Genomic DNA, 23,527 nt, shown 5'->3' on the forward strand with positions numbered 1-23,527 from the left:
GTTTTTAGAGGTGTTGGCTGTGGGAGCTCAGACAGCTGCTGGAATGGCATTTCCATGGAGTGTGGGTGGCCTTGAGGCTGCACGGAGAGAGGTCAAGGGAACCTCCGAGGATGGCCTTCCCCCTTTTCTCCTTGTCCTCCTTCTCCTCGTCACTGAATGCTGCCTCCTAGCACAGAGGTGCGGGAAAGCAGAGAGGAGCCAAGCTTGGTGGCAGAGGCTGCCCTCCAGTGTAGTAGAGGGACAGGCACCCACGGTTTCCATGGCAACCCTGCATCCTACTGGCCTTGCCCTTTTAGGAATGTCCCGCATTCACTGACTGGGAGACCCACCGGCAAAACTATCTTAGAGCGATCTTTCTACACATCAAGCTCATGTTACATTCATGCTTATAATTACTTAAGAGTAGGTCATGATTTTCAGGATAACGTTCAAACTCTCGAAATGTTTATTAAACTTCTCATAGTATGGCTTTACTCAACGCATTCAGATTTGTCTACTCTCAAACTACATCCTGTTGCTTGCTGTTTCAAAACGGGAACGTGTTTTTCTGCTCTGGTTTCACGTATATGATTTCTTTTTCCTTCAATGCGTTTCTCTAAAGCGTCTACTGGATAAGCCCCTATTCATCCTTTAAAACACAGATGACTTGGTGAACTCTAAGTTTAGTGTGTCCCTTACAACAATGAACTCATTCTAACAGCGATCCACATCACTAATGTACCTTGTATACATCTCTGTAATACTACCGAGCTCCTGTTTTTGTCATTATTTGTATACCTGTCTGAATATTCCACGTGACTGTGAGATATGGGTGGGCTAGGACAATGATGGAAAAATGTAAAGGTCATGAGTTACATCTATTAAGGCGAAAGAGATAAAAGTAAATGGAATACGAAAATGAAGAAAGTAGAATTTCAAGAGTGATTTTAATGGACACTAACTGTACCATGAACTCAGATATTAAAAATATAGTTCATTTTAAATACGTTAAAAAAACCTAAGTCCATTTAAACTATTTAAATGCATTCATTTTGTAAAAACGCATCTAATGCAAAGAGCGAGACACAAAGACGCTACCTTGCACATTTCTGGTGCCACCACATTTCTCATACATGATTATCTTAAGCCGAAATCTAGATTTTATCTCATAATTCTAGATTCAATAGTAGTTTATAAATAAATAGTAGGTCGGGGCTCCCGGGTGGCTCAGTTGGTTAAACATCCCACTTCGTCTCAGGTCATGATCTCGCAGTTCGTGAGTTTGAGCTCCGTGTCCAGCTCTGTGCTGACAGCCCAGAGCCTGGAGCCTGCTTCGGATTCTCTGTCTCCATCGCTCTGCCCCTCCCCCGCTCACCCTCTGTCTCTCTCTCTCTCAAAAATAAAATGAAACGTTAAAAAAATTAAATAAATAAATAAAGTAGCTGTTTATTAATAGAGAATTAATTATTTCCCTGCCTTCTGGCCACCTTCCTGACTGTCTCCCATTTATTAATCTTCCAGAAGCCTTCAATAACTCCATATTGCCTAGAAACTAAAATGCGTATCTTTGGGTTTGGCATTCAAAGTCCTCCATAATATGATATTTGTTCATCTCTGAAGAGCTCACACTTTTTACTCTTCTACAACAGATGTTACTGACAGTTATTTTAACTTCTCACACACTCTGTGAGAGCAGAAATCCAACAGGAGACTTCTGTAGACACTATCAAGGGCCAATAGCATTCTTATGCTTGGAATTTGTATTGAATAATGTTACTACTGCTGTCAGCATTATGGCAGACACTGTCCCTCTACATCTATGTCTATAATTCTTGAAATAGCTTTATTAATAATTACCATAAATTATGTTTTAATAATAGTTTATGTGAATGCTTATTTTTTTGCTACAAACACGCTTTATTTTCATTATTACTGACAAAGAATTAATCCTTAAAAATTTTAATCTCCCTTACTTTAAAAGCATTAGCATTATTCTAATAAATATTTGTCCCATTTAAAGACAAGACATATAATGTTATAGTTGCATCAACAGTGGTCATCTTTCACTGTAATATTAACATTCCCAAAAAAAAATGTCTGGGATCTCTCCAAGTGCCTACCAAGTAGGTCTGTTCCCAGACTTAAAACGGGTTTCTAGACAGCATGATGAACACCACACTCTTCCTTTTATGTGTTTTGATGTCTGCATCACTCTCCCATCAGCCTGGTTTTCCTTCCTGCCGATCTGAGGATGTCATTGTGTTCCTCTGAAACACACTTCTTCCCACTTTTACCACGCAAAGCACTTTCTGTGCCTACCACGTAATCCCTTTCAAACAGAAACAGCTTCAAACTCCAACACCTCCACATGCACACCATGACCAGTCCTGCACACATTCGTGGTTCTGTGTCATTTTCACATACTCTCAGGCACATGGTATCCTGTAGCTTTCCCAATTTTTCTTTCTCTTATTTATTCATCCATCCTACCAAGTGTCTGTCCTCCCCATCTATTTAATCATTTATTCATCCATCCCTAACTCCATCACCCATGCACACATCCATCCGTCCCTCCATCCAATCACCCACCCACTTATCTATCCCTCTGTTCATCCATCCAGCCACCCATCTATCCATCCATCCACCCATCCACCCATCCATCCATCCATCTACCCATCCATCCATCCATCCACCCATCCACCCATCCACCTACCCATCTATCCTTCCTTCCTTCCTTCCATCCATCCATTCATCCACCCATCCTTCCATCTGTCCATCCGAACATTTGCCAGGGGCTTTCCCGATAGCAGTCACCTTGCCAGGCTCCAGGACCACAAGGACAAATAGAATATAGTCTATCCTTTCAAGAAGTTCAGTAAAACAACCATTTAACTAAAATTCATCTTCTCCAGGCTAAATTCACACATTTCCCCGATTTGCTTCTTGGATTCATTATATTTATAAGGATGGGCATTATTTTATGTGTGTATATTTTATTATTAATATTTCAGTATTTTACATTTTTCATGGTAGCTTTGAACAACTACCAAATGGAAATATTCTAATGTTCAGCCTGGCTCTGAATGTATTTTTAAACATCCTCAGAGGATACATTTATACTAAAATACAAGTTCTCTTTGTTATAAATAGACTATTCTTGAAGTTTAACTTCAACACAGAGAAGATAATTACAGCCACACACATCTAACAGAGTACTGTATCTTCTGGTATTTGAGGAAGGTGGTTTGGCTCGAATTACACATAATTACAGGCTAAGAAAATTAATTACTCTCACCTAGAACAGTATGACCTGTACAGCAAGCAGTGATGAATAAAAACTACTATTTTGAGCTTCCTGGTGAATAACTTACTATGCGATCCTGTATATTATTTCATTACAGAAAGCATGTCGACGTGGTCAAGAGCACTTACAAAAATAAACCTCTTCGTCTCAAAGTCACACATGGTGAAAAGCAAACCAAAGCCAAACCCAAACAAAGCAGACCAGCTTCAAAAGCAGAGAGGAAAGTGCATCGGATAAGTTAATGTATTCATTTCAAGAGCGCCGCCGGTCTTCCTTTGTAACAAGATGGCCTCAAGAACATCACTAGGAATTACCCACCTCATGGAACATACACGTTATAAACGACTAAGAGCAGCAGATACAGTCACAGCCCGTCATGCCGCCTTTGGCACAGACGCCCTGGCAGGGGCCTCCGCCACCAGTGTCCAACAAGGCACTGCCCTTTGCATCTTCTGATGCTTGCTTTACTTCCAAAACACAGGAACCCTCCTGGTCCTTCATCGCGGGCACCGGCTCTTATCTTGCTCATCCTTAAGAGTGTTTTTAGATATAATAAAAAATACATAGCTTTCCTAATTGTCCCAAAAACGTGTTCTGTGGTTGTGTTCACGGGCTCCTTGAGATTCACCTGCATGTATTCTTTCAGCCCCTGGAGGGCCACGGGCTTCCATCGTTCAGAGCTCCGCACGTATTTTGTGCAGCAAATTCACGCTTGTTAGAGATGCCGGTTTGAAAAGAGATCTCGCTCTTCAAGTGATTTAACAGGCCTATCTGTGGAAGGTCACCGTGAGTCCTCTCCCACCCCTTCTCCCCTCTTTGTCTCGCCCACCACAGCTCCATGTGCACGGGCTATGACACCCGTTTGTTAACTGGCTTCCTGGCTCTGCGCTTGCCGTCCAACAACACATTTTTTTCACGTTTAAAGCATAAATCATGTCACGTTACCACCCTCTTTGAAGCTCATCGGTGGTTTCAAAGGGAACTTAAAACAGAATGCTGTGTTTTGATGCAACCAAGGTCCCAGGGGCTTGGCCACCGCTCACCACTAAGCACCGACCTCAAGACGGTGAAACTGCTTCCTGATCTGCAGAAAAACCCTTTGCTATTACAAGGCTTGGGGCATGTAGCAGGTGCTTAATAAAGGCTTACTGCAGGACTAAATAAACCTGGAGCTGGGGAAAATTAGATCGACACACACGAGATGGAACTGGATTAGGCACGGTCGAAACTGCCACGTTTTAGAAGCTGTCAAGCAGTTGTCAATTACCGTCCAGGAAGACTGAGCTTTGGAGGGCCACCAACCAGTGTAATCGCTACGATTTTCTACCCTTCCCAGCAATAAATTCGTCAGTCACTCACATTCATTTTCCTCCCTAGGGCGGCAATAATGAAACAAAGGAGGCTGAGAAAACACTGCCCCAATGCACCGTTCTCTCCCCTCGTCTCCTTGTTCCTGGGGCTCTGTCACCTGCCCCAGCAGCTCTCAGCCGGCACCCTCTGTCACCACCCCGCCCCTACCTCCTGCTCCTCAGCCTTCAGATCTCAGCCCCCGAGTGTTCTTCTTACAGATGCCCTTCATGACACCTGGCCTGTCTATACCGGGTCCTCACGGGTTGCCCCCCCAGAGTGGATCCCAGCCTGTGCTTATTCGTTAGTTTAGTGTTGTTCCCCCTTAGCCAGTAAGCCCGCAGAAGAGGGATATCGCAGTCCTTCTTTACATCACACCCCCTTCTTTATAATCACCCTGATGCAACTACAGGGACATCAGTGGTGCTCTATAAATGCTCCTTGACTCGACCAACCAGGAAGCCTGAGCTAGAGGAAATTCGGTTGGTCTCCAGGAGATGAAAGCTGGGTCAGGAACAGGCACAACTAGCTCTCACTTGGCAATTATTAAGTGCCTGATTTTGGACTTAGTCTTTTGTGTAAAGAAGTTGAGAGAACAATATGAAATTACTTCCAAGGAGAAACTATCACACATGTCAGTAAGGCTTGACGGTGGATGCCTTCATTTCCAAAGACAGAATGTCGCAGTAAGTAGGTTCGTTCATTCAGTCGACAAATACCGGTTCCGTGTCGACTCTGTGCCAGACCCTGTAGGGGATGTAACAGTGAACCACAAACACACATGCACACGGTGCCTGAGGATATACACGAAAAAAGAGAGACATACTATGTTTCCTCAATGGAGTGCAGAGTGAAATAGGAGAGAGAGGCACTGACCGAGAATCCAATTTTGTAATATTATTTTTAAAAACTGAGTCAGTGAAGACACAGAAGACATTTGGGGGCAGTTATCTCTAGGTAGTTCAGTTGCAGGTGATCTGTACTTTCTTCTTTAATTTTCTCTATTTTTCAAGTTTCTTATCAGAAATAAATACTACTTTCATAATAAAAATGTGTCTGTATATATGTATGCGTGTGTATTTAGTACAAGAGAAAAAGGGAAATAAATATATGTGCATATATATAGTAATTCCCAGTTTATAATGCACACAGTACCAAGAGATACACTAGGATCCCTAACGCTTATTATTTTCAACATTAATAATTCTAGAGGAAGGGAAGGGATATGAGAGAAAGAATAATTTTATGGGCTATTTTCTGGCTTGTACTTACAGTTGATTTATGAAGTGCTCCTTGAGTAATAAAACAAAGGTTATAAACCATTAATTTATTGTGCTAATAAGAGCCAAGGGCTCCAAAACCATTGTCTTGTCTTAGAAGATGTAAAAAAAAAGTGGAAGGTGCTTAAAACTTTAACAGTTTCTTGCTTTTACTTTTATTATCTTTTCTCTACCGTACTATTTTAGATTAATGAAATAATAAATCCTTCATCCAACTGATTTTATTTAATGTTATGGTAAAATGTTAATCTTGCAATTCTCAGCACCATTAAGAGTGGCTCCTTCAAAGATCATATATTTTACAAAGACACACCACGAAATCTAGGCCATTCCTTGAAAATTACATTAGAAGATGACGACAAAGAACATAATTACTGTAATTTTTTTTGGTTAGTGAGCGCACACAAATAGGAAAAGTGCATTTCGTTAAGATTTGGGGTTTGCCCTTTGTGACAGCCTTTTGTGACTTCTTTCAGAATCTCAGTGCCTCTCGCTCTCTCTCATACACACACACACACACACACACACAAACATGTACATGCGCACACACACGTACACACATCACACAGGAGAACGAGCAAGTATCATCTCATCTGGGTAGTTGGGACGGAGCTGATGCTCTCATTTTGTGGCTCACTTTCTGTCTGTAGGATCTTGAATAAGTCACCGGAAGTCTTCCTGGGTCTGACTTCTTGTCCTCAATATGTCTGAGGCCATGTAAAATCTGTCTCAATTTCTCCTTCCACAGTTTCCAGTCACAGTGACCATGAGCACCTGCTTCAAGGGAACCTCACCTCACAGGACTCTTTTCTTTGCCTGTCCACAAAGCTACCCCCACCCCAAAGTTTCAAAATCCATTTGAAAGGACAATGACACTTCTCTGGGAAGGCTCCCCTACATGGGGGCCGACCAGTCCCCGGCGCTGACTTCCCCTGCGCTCTGAGCTTCTGTGTTCTGAAGCAGCACCCCTGGCGCCGCGTGGACCGACTCTGACAGATTTGTTTCTCCCTTCGTCATCCCACCAGATGGCTTTAAAATGAATATAGCATTCAAATAACTACACAGAAAAAAATCGTCCTATAACCAGTTGATTCATATAAAATGTGTGAAAATCAGATTATACCATTTATTTTTCCACTTAGAATTAGTAGTTTCAAAAGTTTTCACTTTACATAAATGACATAACATTGCAAAACAAGCATGTTCTGCATTGGGGCTGAGTGCCTGCCAGTCACTGTCGCATGGCTTGGGGAAATCAGGGCAGAAAGCGGTTGATTAAACATGCAGAGTTTTGAGGGATTATTTTCAAAGGCACCTTAAAGTAGGACGGAACTAAAACTGTATCTATTTGGATAGAGAAAATATCTGAACAATTTTGAAAAACAAACAACAGGTTAATAACTAGTGGCTTCGTTTAACTTGTTTCCAAACTATGACTTAATTCAAACTATCTGTATTTTCCCCCCCCACAAATGAAGTAATCTGAAGACTCTGTTTCATAAGGAAAAATACATCTGGTGAGACACAGAAAACACTACTGGAAGTGGGCCATAGCGAGTCTGCTCATATTAGCTCAAGAACCCTCCATATTCCCCCTTAAACAACTGACTTAAATTCTGCCATGAAATGTGGATCAACCTCTGACTGGTCCACCATGTTTTTCAAACATATCATTTAATTGGAAACAGGGCCAAGAAACCGCGAGCAAGGAGGACTCCTTTGCGGCCGATGCTATATCCTGAGTTTTCTTCCCTTTTGTTCAAAATAAAAGCACCTTACGTGAAAGCGGCGATGTTGACGATGTTGAGAGAATAGGATCATGAATGAGTTTGTCAAAACTCGTGGTTACTGCTTGGAGTCATGGGAAAGAAGGCTGGCGTGAGGGTCAGTGATGTAACATACACAATAGGTCATTTTTTGTTTCAAGGCCAAAACGCTTTAGAGCAAAACATGGTCAATGGGACTACATGTTTTCATAAATGCTTAAAATCATTAATTTGGCCCTATGCATTATTCTACCTAAATTGTATTTATGAGGTGGCAACCCGTTTGAAAAATACTTTTTAATTACAGAAGGACTTTATGAACATACTGATCTTCTAATCATAGATCCAAGCTAAAATTCTACTTGGCCATCGTCTCAAAACAACTCCCTAGATATGACCATTGTCAGGTTTGGGTTGTGAATTATTCCGGATTGTAAAAACTCTTGCACATCTGTGGCATCTGTATAAGATATATCTTATGGTTTGGCCACTTCTTATGGACAAGGACTCATCCGCTGGCCACGCGCAAAGGCGTGGATATCTACCCCGTGCCCGCTCCTTCATCGTGTGGTGGGGACGCGGGGGCAGACTCAGCATCCCTTCTGATGGAGACGCAGTCAGCAACCCCATAGAAGGTGTGCGGCCTGAGTGGCAAGAGGAAAGCAGAGAAGAGAAAGCAAATGTCACGGAGAGGTGCAGAATGCTGGGAAGTTAATATATGGCCCAGCCAACTACAAACTGGGTAGATTTACCAAAATGGCTTATTATGACCGTTCCCAGACTGCCTTTGCTCTGCTCCAGTCGTGAACTGGAAACCAGTGTTACCCTGACGCCCATCTCCAGGACCATCACCCACAAGCATCTGCCCCCCAGGACCACCCAGGGAATGGCCAGCGCAGCAGCCGGGTCTCAGCTCAGAGCCGGGACTGATTAGAGTCACACCCTTCCTGAGAGTTCTCTCTTGATTCCAGTCCTTCTCCATCTTCCACTTCTTTTCTTTCTCTCCCCTTTCTCCTTCTTCTCCTTTTCTGTCCAAGATGCAGTTAGGAACGAGAGTCCAAAAGCACCGGGTCTTGAGGGTCACTGGCTGATGGTTTGCATAAGAAAGATTGGGATCAGAATCGGCCCGCGACGGGACGCACTCCGTGTGGTTCTCCTTCATCTACCAGGTGAATGATCAACATAAAAAAGACACGAACCGCAAGAAACAATCTGCTCAGACTAATAAAGGAATCTGTAAGTGCCTTTGATCAAAGCTCACACTACGGTGCATAATCTATGCCTTTCAAGTTCTCTAATCTGAATAAAAGGGCTTCAGATGGTTACATTGAAAGATATAGATCGAGTTCAATGCAGTGGAAAGAACACAGCATAGCAAGACTTAGATGCTGGGCTCGGCAAAGCAGCCTTGCCACTGAAACTAAGCACAAACCGCACCGAATGCCCTGATGAGTATGTTGACCCTCAAGACTCTATTTCCTCGTGTCCCACACGAGGCCATTACCGTTCACCCTGCTGACTTTCCTTTTTCTGCGTACAGTTGTTCTTCGGAGTTGTTACTAGGTTTAGATCAAATGGAGTCAAAGCTCTGAATAGTTGTAGCACATTCTGCGGATGGGAGGAATCATTGCGTGTGAAACATTAAAAATTCCCATGCCTCATGCACTGATCCCAGACCCCCAACTACATAGGGAATAAACACGCGTGGATCGGTGAACAAACCCAGCAGCTCTGAAAGGAAGATGTGTCCACCGCACCGGAAACAGAAGGAGGTGCTGGGGTTCACACCACGGAGGCGGTCCCGGGGGTGGGAGCCAATGTTCAATGGGAGAAAATGGAGCTAGAAGCCCCCTACTGATGCCTCTGAGACTTTCCTGCACAGAGTCTGGTTAATGTAAAGGACTGAAGCAATCTCACAATGTCTCCAAGACAAATCAGAGCGACAATAAGGGGATCATCGTATTTTTAGTTAAGAGAATTGAATTTCTGGCGAATATTCTATGCAGTTTCACGCAGCAAAAGATGGCTCTGATCTCTGTTGTCTGCTAGCGTTGCTTTTAAAACTATGGAAAAGAACGGTGATTAATTCCTGGTAACCGTTCACAGCCAAACGATGAACACTGACTTCTTAATAGAAACATACGCTGTGACTCTTAGCGATTTGGGAACCGTGCCACGGAAACAACAGCCATCCATTAGGAACTTACTGTTGTTTCAACAGCTCCTCATTCGATTTGTCCTGATTAACCACCCGAAAGAGAGACAGGCCAACCCTTCCTGCAACTACCAACACATTTCAAACCAATGCTTTGCTTCTGAAACTGAGGAGTCTGGCTTTCCAGGTCAGGAATAAACGATGGTTTAAAAACCCTTTTGCTCTCTGACCAGCATGAAAGGGAAGTATGAATGTGCTTTATTGCAAGGGAGTTAAAGATTGGTCTTCTGGTATAAAGTATACGAAAAGTTCCATCTTGGAGAAGCTGAAGAAAGCGGTCTTTCCGGACGATTCAATATGCAACACACAAGCAAGCATGCAGGGAATAAATGAATTCATTTATTTTTTCGTCCTGTATTTTTAGCCTCCTTTGGGGAGTTAAAGAGTGAGGAAAATAGACCGGTGTGATGCGATGGGAACCCGTTCCCATTTTGTCTTCGGATGCACTTCTTCCAAAGTCCCAACATGTGCTCCGATTTAAGAGCCTCCCTGCTGCAATGTCAAGAGTCCCGGCACACGCATGAGTGTAGGAGGAACAGTGGCTGCAGGTGAGCCACCAGGTGAGCCACCTGCCTCCTGGGCACCGCCACTCGTCACCCCAGGCTCTCCACATGCGTATCAGAGGACCGGCGCTCATCACCCACCGTGGTTACCATCTGCTGGTAAAATAACTGTTCTGGATTCCCTCACCTGTTCTCTACGACTCCCAGCTTCTTTTTGCCACCAATAAAACATGTTATACTTATCTGCGAGTGTTTGTGAAGGGAAAAAAATACAGAAAATCTCAGTGACATATTCCTGAACCGCTACTACCCAAGTACTTAAGCTTAAAGATGCCGGCAATGATTCAGCGGAAACGACCTCCGTTACCCGTGAGTCTGTCGGACAATTCCGCATGGGCGCCCACATCTCCTGTCGATGTGCCTGTGATCAGTGCCACCGTGGTGAGCAGACACTCCCTGTGTTAGTGATTCCTCCTTGCTCCCTTTCTAATCCGGTCTCCTGGCACGGATGTGTGTCCATGACTACTACAGACTGTGTGTGCTGCCTCCTTCAGACTCTATTTAAGGTTCATCTCCATTATTAGTTTAAGACAAAGAAAAGGGAAAGGACGATGATAAAGGAAGAGACCGGGTGGTACAGTTAAGTCATCACTCACGAATGCTCAAATTCTAGGCTCCTTGTCCTTTGCCACGGGTGACGCGTGCGCCTCCGTTAGCCCAGCAGGGTTCCTCCTGTGTCCCGGAGAGTGGGCGCTTCCGGACACATCTAGCAATTCTGAACCGTCTGAAGGAAGGTCCTCCTCTTTGGCCTGGTCCACGATCTGACGTTGCCTCTTGGAAATGCTCCACTACGTTTTTGGTTTTTTTTTTTAAGTTCATTTATTTACTTTGAGGAGAGAGACAGTGAGCATGAGCAGGGGAGGGACAGAGAGAGGGAGAGAGAATCCCAAGCAGGCTACACACACTCAGCGCACAGCCCTGTGCGGGGCTCGAATTCACGAACCATGAGATCACGTCCTGAGCTGAAACCAAGAGTTGGAATCTTAAGCAACTGAGCCCCCCAGACCCACTACTATTTAAAAATGAGATTTATGTCTGGGCACCTGGGGGGCTCAGTTGGGTGACCGACTTCGGCTCAGGTCATGATCTCGCGGTTCGTGGGTTCAAGCCCCACATCAGGCTCTGTGCTGAACACTTGCTTGGAGTCTGGAGCCTGTTTCGGATTCTGTGTCTCCTTGTCTCTCTGCCCCTCCCCTGCTTGTACTCTATCTCGCTCTGTCTCTTAAAAATAAATAAATGTAAAAAAAAAAAATCACATTTAAAAAAACAAAACTTGTGCCTGATTTTTGGTAATTGTTGGGTTTTGCCAAAGCCGCTAGCTGCCATGATCTTTGCCGCTCATGCAAACCTTTGGTTGTTTTATAGCTAGAAACATCCAGGAACTCCTGGTGTCTTGGGCTTTATTCTGTTTCCTACTCCTGCATCACAACGACCTTCTCAATTCTTTTAAGTTTCAAACCTCCTGTTCTCAACACTCGTCACGGATGGCATTCTGATGTTTAATACCTTACAGCGTGCCCCACTGCTTCTGGGGAGCCCCTCCCGGGCTATTCTGTCTCCCTAATGTTCCCCCTTCTGGAAGGAGGGGCTGGGTCCCCACCGTGCCCTGGGACTCTGCCAACTCAGAGGGTCACAGAAAAGAATTAAACATTTCCAGTTATGTATGAAGCTTCTGCCAAGAAGCGAGGTTGAAGGGACAGTGACATTGTCAGTGTGTGGCAGTTGAGAAGCAGCAAAGAGAAGCAGTAAACAGACACTGGACGACCCCAGAGGGGCCAGGAAGTGGGTCTCCAGAATGCGGATGACCTACCCACCAGAAGCCGAGAAATCAAGGTCCTCAAACTGCCTTCTCTGACTTCTGCTCTCTTTCTGATCCCTCAGGAAGCCTGAATGACAAGGCTGCACCCGAAACATAGGCAAACAAGGAGGCTTCAGGAACCCCACGCCACGCACCCCCCCCCCCAAGAGGAGCCCGCTGGCTCCCCTCCTGTTTGTTGCCATGCTGCTGACACCAGTAAATCAGAAAGAGTGATGTGTTTCCAGGGAAGATGCTTAGTGTCCCCTCTTGCCAAACACATCAGAGTTCATACCACTGAGACCGGTGGCTCCCACAATGACTCAGCTCCCTTATTTAAAAGTCCTGAACTGGGACGTTAGTAGCTTGCTGGTCACTAACCTGCCAGCCTTGTAATTTACACTGTTGGAGAACAAGGCGACATTTCTCCTCGGCAGACAGCTGTTTCTTCTCGACTGGGAGCGTGTCGGCCAATGGCTTGTACCTGTGAAAAAGCAGCAGGAACACTGAGAGCCATGACTGAGTTCGTCAAGCAAGTGCTTCTGTTCAACAGGATTGTCTTTGTCACACTGTTTCTTAAATTCTCCCCGGTTCTTACTTTACCCTACGAGTCCCCAAATCTCCGTCCGCCGTGCACGTAACACTGTACAACCGTGAAATAACCCTCATCTGTTGTGTGGAGAATGAGTTTTAAAATGAGCCAAATATGTATTTCAATCCTTTAATGTGTGCTCAACACTATGATCAAGGGTGGATGAAAACCACTTAACAAGAGAAAATTGGAGAGAGAGAAAATGAATGGTTTTCACTGAAATAGTTAGAATGCTCTTAAAAACATACCTTTTAAGAAATCTCAGAATTCTTTATCCTCATTTGAAAGCGAATCTAGATGTAGTTGGAATCCGTAAGAAAGGAATATCAAAACCTCCAGAAGTTTTATCTCAGCGAGAGGTAGAGAAGCTCTTTCCCCACTTACTACATATCGAGCACTTTCCATCTTCTAGAAGGATATTTATTTATTTATTTATTTACTTATTTATTTATTTGCAGCTTCCTCTGAATCACTGGCTGTCATTCCCTAGCCGAAATCCATGGCAACATAATGCTTTTCTATGGATTTTTTTAAAATGCCTTTCAAAATTACATAAGCCACTTAAAAAATCTATATGAAATTTCCGTTGCATGCAGGGTATCTAACCTGATGTGTAAGTAAAACTGTATTAAGGGAAGATGGAGGGGGAGGAAGAGGAGGAAGAAATAGGCAAGGATTTGCGTAACTGCATCTAGTTGCGTGGGTTTACGATTCCCGTGTCGAGCTGCTCTGGGAACTTAACGCCAAGAGGTAAATCACGGAAGTTCCCTGTTATTTCCTGCAAAATATCTTAGCTTTCCATCAAAGTTGGTTGCAGCAAATCTGGCAACTTCTAAAATGAGTTCTTTGTTTCCTTAGAGCAACGGAGGAAGGAAGTGCCTTGCCTCCGGGTCTTTATTCACCGGGCGCCCTCGAGCAAGCTCTGAGAGGCGTGCCCCCCACACACCCCCCGCCCCCGACACCACACCAGAGGGGCCCACACGTCTTTCTGTCTGCAGGTGCTTCGGCGCAGGGAGGTGCCCTGCATCACGGGGGCAATGCTGCAGTCACGGCGGGGCTCGCTCGTGTGGAACGCACACTGAGAAACCATACCTAGTTTGGATTTTTTGGTAGCAGACATTTAATTCCTTTCTTACATCCTTAGCACTGTCACTGAAAACGGAGTTATACTGGTTGCCCTGGGTGGTAGCCATGCGTCAGACAAAATAAATACATCAACATCAGCAACAACCCTTCCTTCTCGTAATACAGATTTTTGTTCGTGCATCAAACTCACGGTGCAGGAGGGTGCAAAAATAGCGGGTAACAGAGACGGAACGTAAAAATCGTAGTGCCAGAGGCAAGGATATGAAAAATCTCGCACATCATTTTGATCCCACTGAATGCACTGAAATGGTCTGTGGAAGAAGTCGACCATTTTTGTTTTGTTTTGTTTTTCTTTTACTGGTCATAGTGTGGTTGCTGCAGAAGAGACAAGGTACCTCCAGGGTAGAACAGAACAGAGAAAACGGGTAAAATGAGGTATGTGTGGGGAGGGCCGGGATTGGCAGTCAAGTGTGAGGCAGGTAGCCGGGGAGACCCTCTAAAAGGGATGGCCATCTCTCCACGTGCTGGGGTATGTCGTCTGCACAGCAGTGAGCAAACACGGGTTACGTCGCACCCAGTCTGAACGGGTCAAAAGCGACAGATGATGACCCACACGATGTGTCTTAACAGGAGACTAAACACAGCCTCGGGTTCTAACTCTGCAGGGAGTTGCTAGGAGACCCTTGGGCAGCCATCTCACCGGTAATCCCCCCTCTTGGGTCTGCCTGCGTGTGTTTTCAGGACACGGCAGAAATTCTATACTGCATTTAAAGCATCAGTCTAGGGGCGCCCGGGTGGCTCAGTCAGGGAAGCGTCCGGCTTCAGCTCAGGTCATGGTCTCACGGTTCGTGGGTTTGAGCCCCGCGTCGGGCTCTGTGCTGACAGCTCAGAGCCTGGAGCCTGCTTTGGATTCTGTGTCTCCCCCTCTCTCTGCCCCTCCCCTGCTCATGCTCTGTCTCTCTCTAAAATAAACAGTAAAAAAAACTTAAAATAAACAAATAAATAAAAGCTTCAGTCTAATCCCTGTGTGTTGTGTCCTCAAAGTGTGCGAGCTTCCCCAGGGGATGGGCCATCTTTGTGCATTCCCTCGTGTGTTAAATTGCCTTTGTATGCACCAAGCACAAATAATGATGAGGGGTCAAGAACATGGGCTGGGGGCTGGGGGGTGGCAAGGGACATTTCTCCTGCATGGAAAGAGAGCAGGGGGCTTTTCGTATGTTGCCTCTCTTACTCCCCACAGAGGCAGGAGGCCTGCATGGTCATCTTTTGACACTGAGAAAGCCTACGATCACAGAAATCCAGTCACTCCCCTGGGTTCACACAGATGATCTTATGGGTGGAACTGCGTCCCCCCAAAAGGTGATGTGACTTTATTTGAAAATAGAGTCTTTGCGGGGCGCCTGAGTGGCTCAGTCGGTGAAGCGTCAGACTTTGGCTCAGGTCACCAGCTCACAGTTCATGAGTTTAAGCCCCGCATCAGGCTCTGTGCTGACAGCTCAGAGCCTGGAGCCTGCTTCAGATTCTGTGTCTCCCTCTCTCTCTCTGTTCCTCCCCGGTTCACACTCTCTCTCTCTCTCTCTCTCAAAAATAAACATTAAAAATTTAAAAAAAATAAAAAGAAAATAGAGTCTTTGCAGATGTCACACGGTTAGGATGAGGTCGTTAAGGTGGGCCAGGATCCAATATGGCGGGTGTCCTGATAGAGAGAGGAGGATGCCACGTGAAGACAGCGATAGGCAAGGAGAAGGTCGTGTGACGAGGGGGCGTAGGTTGAGGGGATGTGGCTACAAGCCAAGAGCGCTAAGGGTTGCCGACCGCACCGGCAGCTGGAAAGAGGCCAGGAAGGCTTCCACTCAAAGTCTCAGAAGGGCATTGCCCTGCTGACACCTTAATGTGGGACTTCCTGGCCTCAGGAACTGCGAGAGAATGGATTTCTGCTGCTTTAGCCACCTGGTTTGTGGAACTTGGTCACGACAGCCCCAGGACACTGACAGAGGTGGTAACCATGGCTGAGCGGGGATCTGAACCCAGGGCAGCACGACTCCAGAGCAGTCCCTCTGCTGCCACTGCCACACTTTCGGCAGGAACTTACAAGCCCCCAGCCCCAGAGGGCTCTAGGGTGGAAACTTGGAGCACGAGAGACAGAAAAGATGGACCCCGGCATAGCAGCAGCACACTGCACACCCAGAGACGAGAACTCTCGTTTCTCTGACCTTTGGGTGACTGGGCCTCTTTGATGGTAAACTCGAGCTCATAATGAAATACAGACCCATTCAAGCACTCAGGAAAGCCGGCACGTCCCTACCATTTAGCCAGAGTCACGCAATGAAATGAAATCACTCAAATTATCTTTTTATTCCCTTACAATTGTCTCATTCTGGAGCTCTGCTAATTATCGCTGAGAACTGAATTGACATAATTCAAGTATCTGAATACAGTATTAACAAGTCAGAACAAAGATCTTACACTGGGTGCTTTTTCTCCCCTCCTTTTCTATTGTTCTTTTGACACCTAAAATGGTATAATTCTGACATTTCGACTGAAAAGACAAAGACGTCATCTCAGACACGGCAAGGTACTCTATTTTAGTGTAATTAAAAACATCTTGTCTTTTGGAATGTTGAGCGTCATCTATAGGTGGTGTCACTGGTCTATCTCACAGAAACTTCAACCTGAGACCAAGTGGTAATAATGAGCCTGGGGACAGAGCATGAGTCCTGAGCACAGGTGTGATGGAGCTGGGACTTCCATTCCCTAAACCCTCCTCTGCCTCTGTGGTCCCAGGCAAGGTCACCTCGACCCACTGAAGAGCTCTGTATTCAGGCTGGCACCTTTCCTGGGTCCGAGGTTTTCAGTTTTCTCTAAGAGGTCAATGTCCAGTCTCCTAAACGACCCACTCTTGTCTCGTCCTTCCTGGTTCAGGTTGAGGTGAATGACAGGGATCTAATTCTAGTCCAGAGTCCAAGCCCCAGGGCTCATTCATTCGGGCTCATTCAGTCAATCAACCAATACTAACAGCAATATTGACTGAATACAAAATTTGGACATGGAACGCAGCAGGGAGCAAATCAGATGAAAATTCTCAACATTTCCTGAGAAAGAAAGAACAGAAACATACATGAGGAAGGAAGGCAGATATGATGAGACAGATGGAGAAAAATGGGGCAGAAAAGGTTTCGCAGAGAGCAAGTACCTGACGGTGAGCTGGGGAGCTCTCTGGGGAAGAGGAACCCAAGTTGAGGGGCAAAGCAGCAAATCCAGATGCCCCGAACGGGGTCATGCATGTGTCTGTTCAAGGAACACCAGGGCAGCGAACGTGGCTGGGGCAGAGCATATAGAGGAAAGGTGCAGGAGACAGGCTCACAGAGGCAAGGATGCGACCATGTAGGGGACTCTGGCTTGCACTCTGAGAGCTCTGGGGAGCGGCAGTTTGGGCAGATGGGTCCTGCCATTTGACCCCGGAAGAGTCACTGAAGCTGCTGGCCTGGGAGGGTGGGGAGCCAGGGAGACTAATTAGAGACTCTTCTCACAGCCCGGGAGGGAAGCAGCATACGTGGGAGGAAGTGGGTGAGCCCTGTCTAGGGTGGGGGGACGCGGGAGGGGTTCCTGATGGATGGATGTGGGTGCAAAGGGAGGAGCGGACCACCCAGACTCGGGGAGGAAACTGACATCCACAGCAGGGGAGCAGGCGGACAAGAGTAGCTGTCTGCCCAACATAGCACAAACAGGAAGGAGCTGGTCAGCACACCCGAGGGGGACCACAAGAAGCATTCTTCTGGAACGAAGGATGGGGGGACCAAACCTCAGTCAACACCCCGAAACACGCCCACTGCCTCCCGGCTGCCAGTTGTTCAGCTGTTGTCAGTTTCATGTGTCACGACCCTCTGCCTGACTGGTGGGGACGGTGCTGACCATCTAGTCGACGGTCGTCACAGTGCTGAGTGCTCCTGTGCCCGTGCGCCTGCAGCCGAAAGCTGTGTTCAATGCCCCGTTTGCCTCAGGAACATGACTGCTGACCTTCGATGTCCCTTCTTCTAGCCAGCCCATAGCCTGAATGGTCAATATTCAAGTGTGGGGTTTCACGGCAAGTTCTATCACAGTGACCAAAAAATTCTCCAACTTGCACACTATTCATTGAGTGCTTTCTCTACTTCAAGGATTCGAGTACAAGAGGCTCCCAACACACTCGCACCATCGGACACAGGGTGACACCGAAAAAATACCAGGCGTCACGATGCCTGCCAAAATCGTCGGTGGAAGAACCACCTAGTAGGTTGTATTCACTGGGGGGGTCTCTGTATTCTAAGAGGGATACCCTGAAGTCAGAGAGGCAGACAAGAGCCAACTAATTAGAAGCATACAGCAAACCCTCAGGAATGAGGTATCTACTTGTCTTTTCCAAAGTGATTGTTCCTTCCCCGTTTAAGGAGAACTTTCACATCCTATGTCTTGTGAACCTGGTGACAAAAGAGAGCTTATAGAGTGATCACAGAGGTCAGGTTAAACCAAGTAGTGACTCTCAATTGACTACTTTAGGAAAGGTACCATGAAATCCTAGAACTGTTTCCTCAGAAAAATACAAAGTATGTGTATCAAAGCTAATGCTTAACAAACAAACAAACAAACAAACAAACACCTCAGGTGCAATTTCTCTGAAACTGATTGTCTGCTTTATATCAACTTCATCTCGTCATTGCCAAGCACAATTCTGTTGTGAAAGTTTCGGTCCCCAAATATTTAATTCTATTCAGCAAATATTTATTGAGCACCTATTATGAACAAGATACTCTGCCAAGAAATGCATAGGTTAACAAGACGGGCAAAGCAATGTTCTCATATTACTGCCTATGCTCCAATATAAAGCATGATGTTTGGGGCCAAAATTATATATCAGAAAAGATGTGGTTTTGTTATTTCAAGACCTCATGAAATTTTCTACTAATGGACATATTTTACTAACTTAATCAGGAACAACAAAATAACGTTTGGGGAGCGCCATTAACCTCATCCCTCAAGAATGGGCTGGATAATCCACAGAGAGAGGAACGGGGTGTTTTGGGAGCCCTGGAGTGGAGGTTGGTAGAAAGAGGCAGCTGGCAAGGTGCAGAGGAGGGAGGGGAGGGGCAGGAAGCAAGGCTGGGGCCACGTAATTTCAGGGGAGCCCAGGGAAGGCAGAGTTGGAACTGCGGTCAGAGTGTAAATGTTAAAGCATGTCAACACTGAGAAAGCGTGTGGGTGGGTGACCGGGGAATCCGGGGCCCTGCCAGAGACACGGAAGAAGACTGAGAGGGTACCAGACATGAGCAGATGGCAGGGGGAACACAAGTGCTGGTTCACAGCGAAAATAGAAGAAAAGGTCAGTAACTTGAGGGTGAAATAGAACCAAGCGAAGTTTCTTGGGCGTTTTGTTTCTCAGGGGGCAAGGAAGAACAGCAGAGCTCGCAGGCAACATTTACAGAAATATACAAAGCCTGCATCCTATTCATGCTTATTTTGGGGTCCGGCTGTTTTGCTCCAGATCATTTTGGTCATTCATTTTTAGCTCTGATGGGACAAGGGTTGCGGTTTCTTCTAGAACCACTCCCTTGATGTTTCCCCACAGTGCACTCCACCTCGCAGGTGCTCCAGACGCGTGGCTCTGTCTGTGGCTACATAGGGATGCATTTTGCTTGTTCCCCGCACTTGCTGGGACCGTTCATTTTGTTCTACATATGCATGCTCTCACAGCAAACACAGTGCAGGTGCGGAGGGGTGATTTTCTAGCTATTTGGGGCTAATTTCCAGCATTCAGAATGCTGAGTGGTGGGTTGAGTGTAACAGCTGCCTAGCAACGGGCTTGGGGGAGAAATAAAATCTATCTCAGCGTGGGGGGAGCAGACCAGAGAGCAAAATGAGACAGACCGGGACTGGGTTTGCAGAGGTGCTTTTCAACCAAAGAGGAGCACTTTTTTTTTTTTCTCTCTCTCTCTCTAAAACACATGAAAGCAAATAGATAAAGTTGTTAAAAATCGTCGTTCACACAAAAACGTATGGTGCTCCCTAAGCGGGCACATTCTGTCTCACCTTCCCATGACTTGGGGTCTAATAGCCCTATCTCCCATTGCAGGCTTGTCCAGGCTCTGCCCACCCCCCTGCACTGTCCGTCCTGAGCTGTCCGTCCTGTGCTCACACGACTGTACAGCAAGGGCCCTGCTCAGCAGCCCCAACGGATCCTTTATCACGTGCACCTGCCCGTCACTCTGTCTTCTCCCAGCTCCTCTCAGGGCCTTTGTGTCAAGGCTTATCACAACGCTTCCGGTCCTCCCACATTTCTCTGCACTTGCTGTGCCCTCTGCCTGATCTGCGCCCCAGTGCGTCCGTCACCTATCTCCACCCCTCAGTACCCACGGCTCTTCCTGTATATTTACCAGAAGGACAGGAAGGGGTTAGTAGTTGTGCTTGGCAACAGCTATTGGGTCTCTTAGATTGTGCAGGCCGGGCATTTGGACTTGAGCTTATTTTTACATCTACTGGGGTCCACTCTGGGCTTATCAGTGCGCATCATGATCTGCATATGACTTGATGAAGAGAAAAAGACGCTACGACAATCCCGGGCCTCCTGTTGATGTCACTGGTGAAGACTGACTTCCCTTTTCTTTCCAAATTATGGTGAAGAGGCCACTGTCACCTTTAGAAACATGGGCACACCATTCAAAGGCATGGTGGCATTTCACATCCCCATGTGCCTCCAGGCTCAAGAGTCCCCAGGAATGAAGTCCTTGGGAAGAGTGGGGAGGCTATGGGAGGAGCTGCCCCCAGACGTCACCCCACACCCACCCTGGCTCTGGCTGGCAGGATTAGGGGCATCCCTCCCTCCCATGCCTGGTTCTCCAGGATTGGAGATGGAGCAGCGGGGAGGGAGAGACGGAGGGAGGGAGGCAGGGAGATTAACAAAGTGCCTATAAATTCCCGGTGTGATGACAGGTTACCGCACGCCAACACTGAATTCTCACAACAACCCCAGGGTGACATTTAAAGAGGCTGCGGGACACCTTCAGAGTTCGTTTATAGCAGAGCTAAGGGCTAATCTGGCTTCCACGAAGTTTCTGTGGGAGATGAGATAAAAGCAAACACATGCCCCCTTTGTTTCTGAGCTTGAAAGGTCAAAGGTGACCATCGTACAGGATAATGTATAAATGAGGAGTTTTAATAGGACACGACGTGGAAAAGCAAGACTTTAGGCTATAGTCCCTTCAATTCCAAGACGTTGTTCTCTCTCTCCCGACTCACTGCGCAGGTGGCTGTTGCTTCGGTTACTATTATTTTAACAACACGATTATGTTATTATTTTCATGTCATCACATCCATGACAATGAGGCACTTATCTGTCACAATCCTAAAACACAGCACCGCAAATTCACACGCAACGTCTGGCTTCTACACCACTGCTGGTAGAGACCCTGGGAAGAGGGAGGGGGCAGCATGGAGGAGGGAGGGAGGCCTGGATTCCTGAGTGTTTACTGGACCAGCCCAGAGGCTTCCACGGAGCCCCCCCTTCACCCCCAAGTCCCCAAGCTGACTGCAGCTCTCAGGCTGTGAGTTCTACCAAAGGTTTTTTTGTTTTTTGTTTTTTGTTTTTGCTACACCTGCTGCTGTGTGAACTAGTGTGATGCATTGCTGGCCGGCGGGGCAAAGGTGGTGACTGTGAATGACCACGGCGAGACCCATCCACTTCTACTGTCACCTCGTCCTGGAAAGCATCCCGTGCCAAAGCAGACCGCCCTCCCAGAGACGTGGCCTTATCCCAGGGCACTCATTTATGCCCTGTAATCAAGCCAGGGGGCTCTCCCCTCCAGACAATATGGAGGTGAGTAATAAAAAAGAATGCTAAACTCGACCTCAGCTCCTGGGATTCGCCAGTGCTGCTAGGCAGATAAAAAAAATGAATTCAGAGCATCTGCTAAGAATTTCCATGACAATACTCTCAAGTTCTCTTACTTAAAGCCGGTCTCACCGTTTCATTTTAATTGTGCGATGTAACAACGTTCTGTGTGTTCAATAAACGGATGAAAGGGAAACACTACATTAGAAGTGGCCCGGTGTGAAACATACACCACGTTCCGTTTCCCCCGCAGCCGTCGCAGCCGGTGACATTTACCTTAGCCAGGTTTGTACTCGCTTCGGATACAGCCCTTGGGATTTTCCTGCACACAGGCCCCATCCGGGCACGCACAGCACTCCAGAGCCATCTACCACAGGGGACCCTGAAGACTGCGCCCTTCTGGTGGACTGAGGTTGCAAAGGGGCTGAAATAAATGGTCACAGGCAAACCACCTGATCCTGCGGCTTCTGCTCTCATGACACACGCCCAGGAGGCTGAGCGCCCCCAGTGCCTACACTGAAACTGATGTGCTGGCGTCTTTCCCCTTCTGGGCTTTGCAGAATTTACTGGCTCAGTCAGAGCTTGTATTTATCAGGTACAAGAACAGCTTGTGTAGTTAAACTGAAAAGAACAGATGTTCATTGGTTGTTCAAGCCTTTAAATGAGAGACCTCTTCAAGCTATGTGGTTTAAGTAAAATTATCCTATTTCTAAAGCAATTTGCTTCTTCACCGAATATTCGCCAGGGTCAGTCTGACCACCTAGCTTCCGAGTAGGGACACGAAACCAAGGCAGGTCATTTGTTGGAAATGTTTGTTATTCCAGTGTTTTCTCTCCCTACGAAACAGAAGGCAATTCTTTTCCTTGGGAATGGCTGAAACATTTTATGGAGATCAGTAGCTGATGCCAGTTTTATTATTTCAATAAGTTTATGCCTATTTCGGACATCGAACTGAGGTGCTTACTACCATATGAATCTGCTGTGGAGAATGTCATTGTCGTTATGACTGGTTAGCAGATCATGAAGAAGTAGTATGATCGTCACAGGAACAGTCTGGTCCTGCAACTAGATCTGACTATTTCAATAGTAATGAAACTTTCTTTCAAATATCTGCTCTGAAAGCGTGTGACAGGCTTGAATGATGATTTGGAGATCAGTGTCTGAACCTAACTGCGTTTGTTAATTTCAGAGAGCACCACAATTACCCAGAACAACATGGGTTTGAACTGAGTGGATCCACTTCTATGTGGATTTTTTACAACACACCACATAAATGTTTGTTCTCTTCCTTACGGTTTTTTATTTTTTTTAAATTTTTTTTTTACGTTTATTTATTTTTGAGACAGAGAGAGACAGAGCATGAACGGGGGAGGGGCAGAGAGAGAGAGGGAGACACAGAATCAGAAGCAGGCTCCAGGCTCTGAGCCATCAGCCCAGAGCCCGACGCGGGGCTTGAACTCACGGACCGTGAGATCGTGACCTGAGCTGAAGTCGGACGCTTAACTGACTGAGCCACCCAGGCACCCCTTTCCTTACGGTTTTTTAAATAACATTTTCTTTTCTCTGGCTTACTTCATCCTAAGAATATAGTATATAATACATGTAACGTACAAAATATGTGTTAATCAACTGTTCATGTTGTCAGCAAGGCTTCCAGTCAACAGAAGGGTCCTAGTGGTTATGTTTTTGGGGAGTTGAAAGTTATACTCTGATTTTCAACTGCAGGGGGGTTCCAGGCC

At 46.2% G+C, this 23,527-nt stretch overlaps 1 protein-coding gene across 2 annotated transcripts in view; it reads right to left on the minus strand.

Annotated features, from left to right (window-relative positions):
- Positions 1–23,527, minus strand: part of MYO16 (myosin XVI) — a 611,293-nt gene that overhangs the window by 89,393 nt on the left and 498,373 nt on the right. For both annotated transcript variants that reach the window (XM_060636706.3, XM_060636705.3), the window contains exon 28: positions 12,631–12,733. In XM_060636706.3, coding sequence (XP_060492689.3) covers positions 12,631–12,733 — 103 coding nt within the window. The remainder of the gene's footprint in view (positions 1–12,630; positions 12,734–23,527) is intronic.

Source organism: Panthera onca, chromosome A1, assembly GCF_046562875.1.
Source record: "Panthera onca isolate mPanOnc1 chromosome A1, mPanOnc1 haplotype 2, whole genome shotgun sequence".
Taxonomy (NCBI): Eukaryota; Metazoa; Chordata; class Mammalia; order Carnivora; family Felidae; genus Panthera; species Panthera onca.